The 16,091-nt window shown below is 41.0% G+C and overlaps 1 protein-coding gene across 1 annotated transcript in view; it reads right to left on the bottom strand.

The window, feature by feature from the left end:
- The window catches only part of FREM1 (FRAS1 related extracellular matrix 1), a 75,414-nt gene that overhangs the window by 28,182 nt on the left and 31,141 nt on the right, over positions 1 to 16,091 (bottom strand). Inside the window, exons 15-25 of the mRNA XM_009469204.2 lie at positions 15,716 to 15,924; positions 14,803 to 14,896; positions 14,073 to 14,325; positions 11,855 to 12,052; positions 10,378 to 10,563; positions 9,229 to 9,425; positions 8,180 to 8,408; positions 6,407 to 6,551; positions 2,977 to 3,118; positions 1,385 to 1,580; positions 356 to 620 (exon numbers count right to left, since the gene is read on the bottom strand). Coding sequence (XP_009467479.2) covers positions 356 to 620; positions 1,385 to 1,580; positions 2,977 to 3,118; positions 6,407 to 6,551; positions 8,180 to 8,408; positions 9,229 to 9,425; positions 10,378 to 10,563; positions 11,855 to 12,052; positions 14,073 to 14,325; positions 14,803 to 14,896; positions 15,716 to 15,924 — 2,114 coding nt within the window. The remainder of the gene's footprint in view (positions 1 to 355; positions 621 to 1,384; positions 1,581 to 2,976; positions 3,119 to 6,406; positions 6,552 to 8,179; positions 8,409 to 9,228; positions 9,426 to 10,377; positions 10,564 to 11,854; positions 12,053 to 14,072; positions 14,326 to 14,802; positions 14,897 to 15,715; positions 15,925 to 16,091) is intronic.

Genomic DNA, 16,091 nt, shown 5'->3' with positions numbered 1-16,091 from the left:
CCAAAGGAAAATTCCACAAAGTATGTTCTTAGTCCTTCTCCTCCACTTAAATCTTAATAGCTGTGTATGTTTGGGTGCTATAATAATATTGAAGCTAGTATCATTGAGTGAATGTGGCTCTGGCTACAGTTTCAGCATCAATTAGAAAATGTATTTATTACGAAAGCAGTCACAACTACGTGTATTATAGTAGAAATATCTTTGCTATATAAATATTGAGAATTCCCACAGAGCTTCCATGCCTTTTTAATAATTGGGGGTGGGGGGTGGGTGTTGTTTGGTTTGTGTTGTGTTTGTTTTTAAAAACCCAAGAAATCCAAGGTGAAAAGTTTGGGGGTGGGGTGTTATACCTTACCTGAATGTATCTTCAGGAACAACTGCCTTTGTGTTGTGAACATAGCAGACTATCTGTCTTGCTATGTCCATTTGACTGAAGCTCGTAATGGGGATGCCAGGATAGCTGACATACTCTATTTGTCCATACTGGGGTGGGGAGGTTATGACATAGAGGAGCTCCTCTGGCTTGTCAGTACCATCCAGTGCAAGAAGGACATCAGTTGTAATGTAGCCCTGATCCCCTTTTGGCACTCTAAGAGGTTTTATGAAAACAGCAATGTCTCCTGCAGGATAGACAAAACAACACTAAAATAGCCACATTGAATTGTAAGTTGATCTGTTATGCATTATTTAGTCACATGCAAGCCATCACCAGTAGAAAAATCATAGGACTATAGGATTATAGGGAAATTCAGGCTGGAAGGGACTTCAGGATGTCTGTAGTCCAACCTTCTGCTCAAAGCAGGGTCAGCCATGAGATCAGCCATAACCAGGTTCCTCAGGGCTTTATCCCATCAGGGCTTGAAAACTGCCAAGGAAGGAGACAGCACAACCTCTCTGAACCCTTGTTCCAATCTTAGCAGTGTCAGGTTAACTTAGTCTAATTTAGGTGTCTAATAGTGGTGCAATAAAGGAAGAGAGACCATAAGACTAGAGCATAAACCTGGCAGGCAGAGTTGTTCTTGAACAGTGTTTTGCCTACCTTATTACATTCTTGCCATTTTTCTGTGCTTTGATTTACTCAGACATAAAGCTAGTTTCAGAAGGGTATTTTCAACACTATTTGAAAAGTAGCTGGGAGTCCTGGGAGGCAAGGTGCAACACATTGCCTTAGGCAGAGCCTTTTCAAATCCCAGGACCACTTCTTCACGAGTAGGAACATCAGGGCTCTGCCCAGCAGTGAAATCCAAGCAGACAAACTTTCGGAATCTTCAGGGAGACTTCCCAAGGGCCTATATAGTGCTCAGCAAAAGATCAGGACATGTACTCTGATCATCTTTGTTTCAGAAACAGGCACTGTAAAATGTCAAGTCTGGCAGATCTTTACCCTTTTCCATGTCCTTGATATTTATGTAGAAGTCCACAGCTGGGGATCTGTTGTACCCGTCCCACAGATAAAATGTGAAGCTGTCTTGGTTCTTGGACCCTATAGCTCCTGTATGGACGTATCTCACAAGGTTCATATCCAGTTCTTCCTGAGTGCACTTCATTCCAGTTTGGAGAGTCATCCAGCCTTGGCCTACCTAGAAAGAATAAACATCCATCATTAAAGAGATAGTCTCCCATGCATCCTCCGGTTAATTGTGTTTCTTTGCAGTTATGCAGACTGTTAGTGGCAGCTACCTGGATTCCCTTCTAAGCTATAGACTCTTTCCTCATAGTATGTTTTGAAGGGCAGTAAATAGCTGGAGTTGTTCCCAAGCAGCTGTAAGGTACAGTGGAGAAGATACAGTGATCATGAATAAAATGGAGTTTAGCCACTTTTACTCCAGGAAATACATTTCTGCACACTTCTTAATGAAACACCAGCGAGATGAAAATGAAATTGTTCCTGACCTAGCTTGTTTTCTATTTCTTAATTTCACAAAGCTGCTCTTGGTTCTATCCGAAACCATACCTAAAGGGATATCAGAAATTAACCTGTGGGGAACTTCAGGGAAGCACAGAAATTTAGAGCCCCAGAGGTCCTCTGATGGAAAAATGTGAATTGCCCAATAAGATTTCCTGCTTTTCTGAAGATAGCATAGTACCCTATGTTGGACTGATCTGTGTATTCGACATTTAGCCTGTAGTAACAATGTCACTAGCTTTGGAGCAAAGGTTATCAAGGACAGAGAGCTCAAATACACGCAGGCACCCTATATGTTCAAGCTGTCAGACTCCAGCCAGTAGCTGTTTCTCACCCCAGTGTGTGGGGCCCCTTTAATTCACAGGTCTTATGTGATCCACAGATTCTTGCAGGGATCCAGCATCAAAATACTTTCCAGACTCACAGGTCTTAGAAACTGATTTTTTTTATATTATATATGCATGCAATTAAAAAGAGGAATTTTTTACTGTCTTTATTCCTGTGGCTTATCTTTGGTCAATAGATGGTCATCTTTCCTTCCATTTCAAATCTTATTTTCTGCCTTTCCTCTTGCTGTATCCTTTCCATCTTCTTCCTTTTTCCCCTTCCTTCCCCCATACTTTTCTTCTAACTCATGATGTATTACTCACTCTTTCACACACATCTTTCTCCATTCTTTCTGAACCCTGAAGTAACTGAAGTAATGGCTTACCTGTCACTTTTTTTTGATCAAGGACTTCCACCCCTCTCCCCTTCCCAGCTTTGATGTTTGGTTTTCCCCTTCCATGGGTTGATTCTCCCAGCATCTCTCTCCATTGTCACCTCAGATGCTCTGCCATGCTTTTCACCCTCCCTCTCCTCCTGTTGAGGATCTGGCCTTTAGTGTCAAAGCCTCTGGGACAGCATCATTGTTTGGTTCAAACACTCTTTCAACAATCAAACTGGCCACAGCCGTCTACTTCAAAACATGACAGACATTTGTGAGAAAAGGATGATGAACTTCATTCTGCCCTAAAAAGAGAGAGATCTTTCTTTGCATGCCTGCTTTTTGTTGAAGTACAAAGACTAACCTTGAGCTGAAGCTGACCATTTTCTGGAAGTCTTTCAAATAAGTAGTAAATTCCCTCCCTGGGGGTATCTTTATCTTCTGCCAACAGAACAGCACTAGAAATTATTCGCGTTTCACCCGTGTTCACCTCTATATCATCCTTCCTGCAAAAATTAAAAGTCATGTATCGATGCAATAAAAGGAAACTAACCTTTCCAATACATAATTTCTCTGCCAGGAATATGGATTACCCAGATGCTGACAGCTGCAGAAAGAATGGAAGGAGGGTGCCTATTTGAGTTCAAAACAGAAAAAAAGCAAACAGGGTAGACCAGCTTCTCCTTACAATGGTGAAAAACAATAAAGCAGATACCTGCAACAACCTGGGATTTACCATGTCTGTCTTTTTCTCCTGGGCCCTATTCTGCTTCCCTTCACACAATTTATAAGAAGATGACAATGTAAACAAATAGGCTGCATTGTATATTACTGCTACTATAGACCATAGCAATACTAGCTCTAATGAACTGATTGTTCATTAGAGAAAAGGCTGTCTTTCAAATGACTAGTCTCTCACTGCTCGCTTTAATCTTTAAGAGACACTAGAAAGACCTAACTAACTTCTTCTCTATGCTCCCCATTGCAGAAATTTCCTGGGTTCTTGATTCAGAAAAGTAAGTTAAGGCCACCTGTTCCTTGGCAGAAGTGGCCATCACTAGCCACAAATAAAATTTGAGGCAGCTCTGACAAAAAAAAAAATCCCACCTAGTTTGAAATTCATGCAGTCTTGCTCCAGGGTGATTCTCAGATCATGTCTCCTCTGTTTCCACTCTCAGCTCATAACCATCCTCCAGTTTGCCTCTGCACACCCTGCTTTATCATTTTGCTGTTAGTTGTCTTACATTTTTGCAATGGAGTACCCAAACAGTATTATTAGACTATACAAAAGTTTCAAGGAGGTCGGAGGGGACTGACCGTATTCAGTCACCCCAGGGAAGGGCCTTGCTCAAGCTAATCTGCCAAGGGACCATGGAGCAGGTTGGAAAAGGATGGACTCCTTAGGCATTTGGGCAGCTAAGCTCTGGCTGGATGCAACTGAACATGTGCAAGCCACGCTATTTCAAAGGCCAAGTACAGACAGATTTTTACAAAAATTGCTAAAGACACATTCTTCATATAACAGCTCTTTCCTTTGCCAAGCTGCAAGTGCCGCCTCCAAAGCAGAGTGACAACTGAGATTTCCAAAGAAGAAGTTGTCACAATTATTTAGTGATTTTGGAGAATACATTTATTATTCTCAGAAGGAGTCGAGATTTTTTTCCTGAAGTTTCATATTCAAACTGATATGGACATGAGGTATAGAAATTTCATGTTTGGCAAAATGAGAAGCAAAGAAAATGGAGTCATATGGCAAAATATATCAAGTCATATTAATGACAGATCAAGCAACCTTAATGATTTGCTCATACCAGCAATAAACATGCTGGGACTATGCAAACAGAAAGACCAGGTGTCTGACCCAAAGAGTGTATGAGCCAGGAAGAGAAGATTCAAACAAAAAAATAAGTGAAGATAAACATGTTTAGCTACACCCTGAATGCTGTCTAATCCCAACTCATTTTTCATCGTAGCAGTTAGTTAAGTCCTTCTAGCACCCACCAGTCTCATCTTGAGAAGAAGCATTCAAGGGGAATGTGTGAGGGCCTTATATTCCCCAAGGGCGCTCCTTGCTACAGGACACAATCCAAGAGGTGACAGATTGAGTTTTTGGCAATCACTGTGAATAATAACCACCGTTTGCCAGCCAAAAACATCCCATCCCAGATCCTTCGGTCTGTTGACCATAGCTAATGGAGATGAGAGCTGCAAGTCCCTGGGGTGGAAAGGTGCCCCCAGATCAAAAGGTGAGAAAAAGGTTACAGGTATTGTCAAATGTTCACCTGTAAAACACTGCAGTGGCATAAGGGAGCTCCTGCCCCTCAGCAAAGATGTGGTGACTGAATGTGGCAGCTAAACCACTTCAATGCCAATCTGAACATGTTTCCTTAAATCACTACTGCTTAACTGCTGGCAGCACGCTGCATCTCAGTGGAAGACTAACGGGCAAGAAACGCTAACTTCTTATAATGAAATAGCTATTTTGCAAGTAGATGGCTCACTGTGTGCTACTGTTCACCACAGGAATGGCAAATGGTGAGATCTAACATCACCAAACAAGGCAGCAACAGTTTCTGGATCCAGCTGGGCAAAGCTAAAAACACTTGACTTCTTGCACTACATCACCTTCCTTCGAGAGAAAGGGTGGAAAATGACATATCAATCTTTATCATGTGAGGAACAAATAGGCAATTATCAGTACATCATATGAATACATAAACTATACCGTTTAACTAGAAATGGACCTTGTCTCTTGTTAGCATTATGGGGTCCTTGATAATCTTTCAACTATAAAACTAACATTTATTAATGCAGCAAGCTCTATGTGGTAAACAAAATATTCAAAATTCTCTGCAATGGGAAATATAGGTCTGATCTGAAGGTAGGCCAAATATCCTGAGGGATCAGAAATTCCCACTCTAGTGGCAGCCTGTTTAACAGGCTGAAAGTAATTTCTGAAATGTAAACTTCAGAGATTCGGAACTATACCCGCAAAGCCTTTGGGCGCGCAGCTCCCCATCTGCCTACCTGGGGCTGCAAAGCAGCCAGGACAGAGGCCCTGAAGCTCTGTGACAGGTCATCAGTTAAAAAATGGGAATCCCAAGGGACAAGCTCCTTATTAAAATGTCCAGGAGATTCGGCTCTCTTGCAACCAGCTGCCTATCTGCAAATGGTCTGCCAGGCAATCTCTGACCATGTCTAATTCATTTATGACTCCTAGTTTTGAACTGTAAGGGAAGTTAGTGTGTGCCTTTTCAGAAGCTGACTTATGGCTGAACAATAGAGTTTTATAACAGAAAAGAAGAAAATCATTAAGCTGAAAGGCTTTCCCCCATAAGGCAGGGAGGCATCAACTTTGTGGATTCTCTCATGCCAAAATCCAGAGCTGCTTTCATAGAGGTGTTTTAGACAGGCAGTTGCCCCAGGGAAGGGGAAAGCAAAGTAACTGCAGTCAATACCATGGTGGTCAGTGGCCAGCAGAGGTGTGCAAAGATCAGGGCTCTCTGGCAACCATCTTGAAGTAAGTTGTGAAAGACAAAATAAGCATGTTCCCCCTCTTTTTTTTTTTTCTCTATTCTTTTAATATTGAGCACCATTAAAGCATGCCCTCCTTTCACTAAAAATATTTTTGTTAAACAGGCTGATAGAGACCCCCATGGAAACATCTGTATTGACATTAGTCTGTCACTAGTTATGGCACCCTCCCCATCAGTCAGCGATTTGCTCTTTTGATCACTTTTGGATCATTTTGTCTGAACTCATCCCTCTGTCAGAGACAGGAACATGTGGCTTACTTGCTCAGCACTGGTTTCTCGTCATTAACTGGAATGACCTTTACTGAAATGGTTCTGAGGACTTTATGTTTCCCATCTGATAGCTGAATTTTAAAGCTGTCAGTGAGGTTTTCCGAATTGTCATGCATGTACATCAGCTTCATTCCTATGCAGGGGGTAGGGGAAAGAAAAGGCGGGGGTGGGGGGGCGGGGGAGGAGAGAGAGAGAAAGAGAGAGATTGAAAGAACAAATAAATATGTCTCCTGCAAAATCTCCTACATCATTTCACTCTGTGTCCATCACCCTTCTTCCATCTCCCCTCCCCATATGCCCTGATCACAGCAAGCTTGTTTCAGCTACCAGAAGATGAGCTTGGTGAGCCACTGCTGTTCATTAATTTAACAACATACTATTGACTCAAAGGCACCAGCCTGACCTGAGTAAGGAGTGACTCCCTCCACAAAAAGGTCTCTGTTGGTCTGAAAAAGGCACATTTCTTCTCCTCCTCTCATTTCAATTCATTTTAACAGGGACCATAGAAAGGGTGAGACTATCAGGCAACACTTTTCTGTGCCTTAAATAATCCTCAGGGAGCTTTAAACAAGCCTTGTGGAGGACAGGTGGCCTTGTGGCTATGACCATGGACAATCAGAAGGTCTGGGCTGGAGATGGCTTGGTCACCGTTGTGGACAGGAAAAGAGAAAAGCCAAGCAATTGGAAGAGAGTCAAAAACAGGACTTGGGAGGGCTGAGGAATTTGGGGTGGGACATGATATTTCTGAAGGTTTATATTAGACAGACAGAGAGAAGAAAAATCTTTCCTCAGGTTTCGAGGGCTGAACTGCAACCTGAGTGGCAGGATTGAATTCATATCCCTCTTTATATTGATAGATCCCATATTTCACTAAATGGCCACAGTCTGGAAGAATCCACCATATTCTTGGCGGTGTTAAATACACTTTTTGATTACATGTACTTGAAAGAGCTTTGCTGCTTCAAAGCAGGTTAACTGATCATGCTAAGCTATAGAGCCCCAGTTCATACCTTTATTGTTAGGTGTATGAAGGTATATATTGCAGCCTTTCAATGTATAAAGGAGGCTTATAGAAAAGATGGAGAGAAACTCTTTACCCATGCCTGTAGTAACAGGACAAGGGGCAAGGGTTTTAAACTGAAAGAGGGTAGGTTTAGATTGGACATAAGGAAAAAATCTTTTACAATAAGAGTGGTGAGACACTGGAACAGATTGCTCAGAGAAGTTGTGGATGCCCCATCCCTGGAAGTGTTCAAGATCAGGTTGGACAGGGCTTATGAGCAACCTGATGTAGTGAAAGATGTCCCTGCCCATGGCAGGGAGGTTGGACTAGGTGATCCTTAAAGGTCCCTTCCAACCCAAATTGTTCTATGATTCTGTGATCATTTAGAGCAATATTTAACCCCATGATCAGTTAATGTGGTTTTAAATCAGTGTCTCTGTCTCTGCTCTAGGTGATGTCAAACATTTTGAAATCTGTTTGCTGATATGTTACAATATTCCCTTTATTTTTTCAGGGCAGATGGCCTCCCTAGTCATATTACTACCCTTTCTGACAGGTCAGCCTCTCAGGGTGATTTTACTGACAATTCCTAAAATCAATAGACTACATTAGCATTAAAAGGGTTAGCTTCTATTCCTAAATATTTTCTTGGAAATACACATAAAGCAAGTGAATAAGTAAGTGGTGAAGGTTTTTACTGTGCCATCTTGCCTCATTAAAGCAGTGAAAGACCAAGGTCAGAAGAATGCTGCACCTACCATTCTTCAGTAGCTCCATGGAAAAGTCATGAACAAGCAACCCATGGCTGTGGTGGTCATGGTTAATTAACTGTTTATAGTGTAGAATATCATTGCCATGAACTCCATTAATAAGGAACCCATACCAGGGCCTCTGCACAACCCCAAATACCAAATGGTCTTGAGGCACATCCAGATCAACTGCATTGATAACAGAGAGATCCAGCTCTTTCATCTCCCCCTCTTGAACCTGAACATGAAAGAAAAAAGTGTCCAATTATTTTACATAAAAAGAAATCATAGAATTCTAGCATGGTTTCCTAAGTAGGGTAGGGTATTTTTCTGTATGAGTGTCTCTTTTTTTCCTCCACCCCTTTCCTAGTAGCTTTTGAACCAGCTACTGATTTCAACCAGTTTAAGAGACATAGAGTAGTAAATGATTACAGTGATGAAAACAGAAGTTGAGTTAAGGAGTTCATATCTGCCCCTATTAACAGAAAAGCTGTTAGGTAAGTAAACTTCATATTAGGTGCTAGGGAGTGCACAGAGGAGAAAGCCTTTAAATACATAAATATATATAAAAGTATGGATGCATATAAATTTATACACATACATGCACTTTTTACTTTACAGTAAGATAAGCTTACACTGCCCTAGCATGGTGGTCACAGAATTATTATTTGTATTAAAAGCAGTCTTCAGAGAGGGGAGAGGCTATGCCAGGAACATAAAAAAACTCTACAAAAAATATATAAAAGCTCTTGAGAAACCAGAAGGAGCATAAAGATCCTTCTGCTTTCTAGATGACTTATTTGTTTAAAGATTTGAGCCTTTTTTTTTGCTTAACTGAAAGTTACCAAACAGAGCTGTGCGCTGCTCCAGTTCCACTGAAGCTCTGTCTTACAGGTTTACATGGGATTTGACTGGGCTGTTTCCTGAACTAGGCTGAACTACACAAAGGAAGAGAAAGATGCAGAGGACCAAGTATCAGAACAATGTTCTTATTTATATTAAAGAGTGTTTTCTGGCATAAAATAATTGTATGACAGGCATTTTGATTCTTTCCTTACGGTAATATTCCTTGCTATGAATTCTGGGACTTCATCATTGGTCGGGTTGATCAGCACAAAAAATGGAGTCTCTGCTGAGCGATGCAGCCCATCAGTGACATAAAGTACAAAGTGGTCTGCTGTTGGCTCCATACGCATGTGCCTGGCTTGTACATAGTTTATGTTCAGGGCTTTCAGGTGCTTCAGCTGAAACGAAGCTGGAGATTTTAAAGAGATCATGAGTTAGCACAGTCTTTTCCTGCCTTCTGGTCTTACGTATCAAAAAAAATCCAAAACTATGTCTTTCTTCAAAGAATAAATAACTTAGATTTTATAAGTTATCGGTCATTTTTTGGCTGAAAGAGTTACACTGCACATGTTACTGCAGGACACATGCCCTTCCCCTGAAAAAAAAAAAAAAAAGCATCCTTCTGCTTCTTGTGGAACTGTGCAACTTCACACTTCTCAGTTCAGTCTGCAGAACTGACCCCAAATAAAAAGACCCAAATAACAGGTAGGAAAAGATCTGAGGCCTAAGTTATTACATTGGTTGTTATTTGACAGACAGACCAGGAAAACGGGGACCAAAAGGCTCAGCAATTCTGGATGTCCAGCTGGAGACACTAGTAAAAGCTGGTAGCATAACAGAGTATGCCACAATCTGTTCTGCTGAGCATGAAACTGCCTTACAATGTTTGAAGGTGGACAAGGGAAGAGACCCAAGTCAACCACCATCTCTATAACTTTTGTAACTTTGCCTTGGAAACTAACAAGGGACCCAGACTTTTCAAATTCTCAGCTACAGCATTTAATTGACAGAAGTATATGTGAAGGGAAGTGTGGGAGCCTTGCATGGGAGAGTGAAGGGGGAGGCAGGGAGAGCAGATTAATGTCTCGTATCACCACTTCCAATAGATTGCAGCTGGAATGCCTAAAATGAGGATTGTCTTGTTTACTTCAAGTGCCAGTTCTTCACCTTTGCAGAGCTGCAGTCTCCCTTTGAACTCCTCCCACACAGTCCCACTGCTCTTCATTTCCAAGCACCTGCCTTCCTCAAGAAGCCCATATTAATGCACACACCTGCAGCTACTTTACCAGAGCCCACCTCACAGCCCTCCACAAGCCCTCTATATTTAATCTGCTTGATTACCATACGTTGTTAAAACTTACCTATACTTATACCAATGTTGCTCTTCTCAAACCCAGGGGAAGGCAGTACATTTTCAATGTAACCAAACTGGGGAGGAGAAACCAAGACAAACTCTAAGTCATCTGCAGTGGTGTCAGGGTCAGTGGCAAACAAATGGTTGGTGGTAAGGGCTGCTGAGGAGCCCTCCTCCACCACAAACTTTGCACCTGCACACAAACAATATAATAACCATTATTGCTTATTTAGCTCATTTTACCGTTGTTTTTGTTAACAAGAATGGAAATAATAACTAAGGGGGAAAAGACAACAAATACTGAGTTAGTGAGGGGTTTTGGTTTAGGTTTTTTTTTCCTCTGCTTACACCATCAACTCTACTTTTGCCATCACGTAAGTAGAGAGGAAGGGGATCATGAAATTATTTTACGGCGAAGTTATTAGGTATGGTTTATGTGCTGCTCAAAACCGGTTGTTACCTCTGTTTGTCAGAGCATTAATTACATGAGAGCTGTTATGAATTGCTCATAATGAACAATTCTTCATGCATCACTGCTTAATTTCCCTGCTGGGACAGTGCTTCTTTTCCAGAACATTACTTGGGTGAGGGCTTGCAAATTACAAAACTACTTACACATATACTTAAATATTATCTGAGATACATAGCATATGCATGAGGCTTACAAACAAATGACATTGAAAAAGGCAAGCATACGGAAACCATACCTTTAATATGTATACTACAGACCTCACCCAAAGCCCAGGAAGTCTATGGAAATTTCACACAATGGGCTGTTGTTGGATTAAATGTACATTACCAACACTATTTCCATTTTAATTGAGTATTTTTGATCCTGAAGAGTACTAGTGAAAATGTGGCTTCACATCTATTAATTTGATCCATTACATATATAGCCTAGATTTGTCTTTATTCACTAATATAATTAAATGTAGATAATAAAAGATTCTCTCTCTTCATGTAATGGCTGGATTCTAAATTTATGTCGTATACTTTACATGCAAATGTAGATAGATATTTACATTTATGTTTATGTTTTTGCATTGTATAAACCTGACAATTTTCTTGACCTGGGTTCAGTTCAGGGTCAAGATATCAATCACTTTTACTCAGACATAGCTTACATATGCAGCAATGGACATGTATAGATGGAGAGGAGCAGATCTGAGCACTCTCATCTCTAACCACATGATTTAAACATGCAGCTGAAGAGCCACAAGCAGTAACTCATACTTGCACCTGCAGCTGAATTTTGTGGTTGCACTGTACTAGCAAAAGAAAAAAAATATTGATGGAAATTCTGATCCAAAACTTTTCTCTGCTGATCTCAGCTGACTCTTTCTGATCCTAAAAACAAACAAAACCAAAAACAAAACAAACAAACAAAAAAACCCAACAAACAAACCAAAAAAACACCTGAGTCTTTAGCCATTACAGTACTGCATAACCCATATTATAAAGCTATAGTGAGAGGAAGCTTTCACCAGTTGCAACTGATGGAGGCTGGTTGTCTACTGGAAGTACAGTGATGTTAAGGTCATATACTGGAAATGGATCGTGAACCGGAACTGGAGGAGGAAGAGGTCCATCATAACAGCAGTCTTTCACATCTAGGCCAGCCTCACCGTCAGAGACAACAAAGGTTAAGATCTCAATGGAAGGAGTCAGGCCAATCTCCCCACCTGGAAAAAATGTTGCAGTTCAGAAGAAATGTTTTACCAGAGCTTTATGAAGAAGAATTTTGTGTCCTGCAAGGACAGTCTGCAGTATTTGAAGTCAGAAGAAGAAGAAAACAGCAAAATTACTAGAATTCTTAATTCTGGCTGGTGGGGGTGCTGTTTGGTTAGGGATTTGGTTTGTTGATTGTAATTAGTTTTAACCAGCTTACTTCTGTTCTAGAATAAGAGGGTGTAGAAAAGTATATATCTAAGTTAGTATTACTAATAGTTATAATATTATTATTGCAATGTTATAATATTATATTGCAATTGTAGTAAAATTGCTAATAGTCTTCATGATTCTGTTCTTTGTGCACTAAGGCATGTGCAAAATGTACATTTATGCAAAGAGTTGTTTTCTGCATTCCTTCTCAAAGAACGTAGGAAAAGATCTTTCTTTTATATATATACTCTGTCTATGACAAGTGGTAATATCCATGCTCTTCCAGAAGAAAACATTTTTGCATACCAAGAAATGAATGTATTTCTATATGCCTCTTATCTCCACAGAATGGACTACAACAAGGGCTGTGCTTTGTTACTATACTGTATATTATGCCTATGTATGTAATCACGTTCAAAATGTGGGCTGATACAGCACAGGACTGGGAGCTGCCACACCTTGCAATAAACATCTGTGGCCGAGTGTGTTCCAGTTCTCAGCACTTCTGGCAGCCTGTGTCTTGCATTGCTGCAAGATATTACTAATATTACTAATATTACTAATAAGCTGCCTGAAAAGGAAAGGCAATGACTCCCACCCTCTCTTGTGATACTTACTGGCAGCACATTTAACATGTAGAAATTTGGGAATGAAAAACACAGGCACTGCACCCTTGAAGGTCAGCTTCTGCCCTTCATTGCCTCTGCAAAACACTGCCATTGAAATAATGTTCCTGGTGTCTTTAGGATGCTGAAGAAAAGTTTGTTATGGGTGGCCATAATCAAGTACTTCCTTCTATTCTCAAATACCAGCTGTTCATTTTAGACAGTGCCAAGCCTGAAAATATCACATATATTCTCCATGATAGCACAAAATTATAGACTAATTACACAAAAAACAGAGCCTTTGAAAAAAAAGACTAAAGCTGTCATCAGAGATATAGAAAAGAGAACCCCTTTAATGCTAATGAAAGGACAAAATTAAGTAGGAAAACAGATGAACTGGCCCTTGATTTCTCTAAGTAATTTAAAATAAAATATTTTTGGATTTTAAAGATAAAACCAGAAAATAGCATCTTTTTAGCACTGTGGTTCTCTTGAAGAAAACCTGAACATCATTTATCTTGTGGTACAGAAAGACTATAAACTGTCCAAAAGTGGATATCCATCTAGATTGGAGAGGCAAGCAAGAAGTAACTCAGGTTGTTAGCAGTTTTCTATTAAAACTCGGCATCTTAATTTACATTACTTTATCTAAACATGACTATGGAAAAAGGTCAAAGTTTTTTTTAATGTCATGAAATAAATAAAAAGACTCTATTTTGTACCTGATTTAATAGTAATTTTGCCTAAAAAAGCCCAAGATATTTTATCAGAAATAATGAAAGCCTTGAGGATTATGACACTTTCAGGTACTTGTTCTAATATAATTTTCAGTTCAAACAGAGATTTGGAGAACACATTAAAACATTTGGTAGTTGTATATCATCAGCCCTCTTTTGAAGCCAGCTTACTTTTCTCCCTAGTCACAACGCATCTAATCAGGGGATGAGAAAGGTCCCTAATGTCCTGAATTATGGTTACTCCCATTATCTCTTCTTACATGCACTCCTCTTCTCTTTTTGTGGCATGCGGTGTACTATATGAAAGTTGCCTGCATGCCACTGCTGCAGGACCTTGGGCCTGAACCTCAGCAAGTCCAGTTTGTTTTCTCAGCAGTTCCTGCTGAGCTTCTGCAAAAATTGTATGGATTCAGGTTAAATTTTTCTGCCAAAAACTCTCTGACCACCTTCCAGTCTAATTCTGTCCTTAACTCACTTACCAGTGTGCTTATATGTGACTAAACCAGAGATGACATCAGCTTGGGAGAAACGATCCACAGCAACACCAGCTTTCCTCACTACCCCGTGGTAGGGCTGGTGAGCCAGCATAAACATCAGTTTCATGTTATCACTGTCTGCGTCTGTGGCATAAATGTACTCCGAGGAGAGGACCACTTCTTCACCTTCCAGGCAGTGGAGCACAGGAACAAGGCCTGTTTGCATAACAGGTGGCTCGTCATTCACAGGCAACACCTAATCAGAAAAATAATTTAAGATCTTTTATTTTTCATTTCAGTGGAAGCCTGTTTGTTTTAATACATTTTTTTCCAGCCCAAACCGACAGTATGGTGTCAGTGTCAGAGTACATTGAGCTCTCTCTATGAAAAAAATAAAACCAGCTGCATTAGGGTCACTCTTAAAATCAAAGACAAAACTAAACCAAACTAGATAATCATAGCTTGAGAAAGAAAACTCACTCCCCATATTTAAGAACAGAGAGAATAATTCCAGACAGAAGAACCCAAGCTAGAGTAAGAACAAATGCCTTGCAGCGAGTACAAGCCAAATCTCCTCTCAAATTTGCCACATAAACCTGAAAGCTAGGGTTGAAATGGAAGTCTAAGAAGTCCATTATCTTCCAATTTCCAAGGGAATGTGAAGACTTTCAGAAGTCAAGCTTTGCACTCTTCTACCCAGGCAATTGCTCTTAGAAATGTGCAACACACTGACCTTGACCTGCAGGATGAACTCTACGAAGTGGATGCCATCTGTGGCTGCAAAGAGGACATCGTCAGTGAGAGTCTCAGAGCCATCATGCCGATACCTGTGAAAAAAACAAGAGCTACATAGATTTCACATAGACAAAGAAGCTGTGCTTTCTGGTCATGCCAGACAATGTGGATCCTTCCCAATATAAAAAGCCGATCCCTGTGCAAGGGATCTAAGACTGCTGATCTGGAACAGAGTGTCTTCAGAGCGCTTGTGGGGTCTCCTACAAGAAGAAAACCCCCCAAGATAAACCAGACATCAGCTGGGAAAAAGGTTTCACTGAGGCTTTGTCATCTATGTTCTGGCTGCTTGTGAGGTGCCTACAAAACATGTGTGTCCTCGCTGCAGTAGACGCCCTCTTTGACTAGCAGATGGAAACAGTCAAGGAGCTCTAATTGTGTGTGCATGTAGAAAGTCGAGTCTTATTCTTGCTGCAAATATAGCAGCAAAATCTTCATCTCTAGGTTAATCAGTGTTAATACAAGTTTTCTTGTAAACTAACCAAGTTTAATAAACACACAACTTCCTTAAAAGAAAAAAGCTGGCAACCGTCGCCTTCTTCACAGGAACTGCATGGCTGAATACAGAATTTGCCTCCTCATATGCATGGGGCAGTGCTTTATAGAGAAACGTATGCACATCAGACATGGTCGCTAGCTCCTGCTTCCTGGCTCAACAGCTCAGTTTCCACAGTGATTGTTGCAGTCCTGAGGCTCAGCCAGGAATCTTGGCCAGGAGCAGCTCTGCCGGAGCCGTGCGTACTATGGTGAGCATGGCTAGCTGTAGCCTCTGCACCTTGCACCACTTCACTGCAGGGCTTTCACTCATCCAACTGAGAGACTCAGCAAGAGGAAAAGACAGCCATCCTTCTAACCTGACTGCCAGGGTATGCAGGTCCTCACAGGAAAGCCTGTCGCCTTCGTTCATGGGAATGCCATCCAGCTCCACTGCCCCGTGCTGAGGCTGTCTCTGCAGGAGGAGGAGGACATGCTCCCGTTTCGTGTCCACATCAGAGATGAGAATGTGTCCCTCTGTGACAGGGCTCAGGCCACCCTCTTCCACTCTCAAATGGCTTGTAAAAACCTGCACAGAGGAGAAATGCTGAACTGTCTTTTCTAATGCACCTCCAAACATACACCGAACAGGGCAATTTCAATTTGCTCTAGTATGAGGGTGTGTGACACTCTAAAAATCAAAACGCCAAAGGCTGGGCTCTTTTCTGCTGTATTAGGAAAACCTAAGGAATTTAC

This window comes from Nipponia nippon, unplaced genomic scaffold (assembly GCF_047370975.1).
Source record: "Nipponia nippon isolate SJK-2023a ecotype South Korea unplaced genomic scaffold, ASM4737097v1 scaffold_8, whole genome shotgun sequence".
Lineage (NCBI taxonomy): Eukaryota > Metazoa > Chordata > Aves > Pelecaniformes > Threskiornithidae > Nipponia > Nipponia nippon.
The sequence above is the reverse complement of the archived record's forward strand: the minus strand, read 5'-3'. Positions and strand labels throughout refer to the sequence as shown.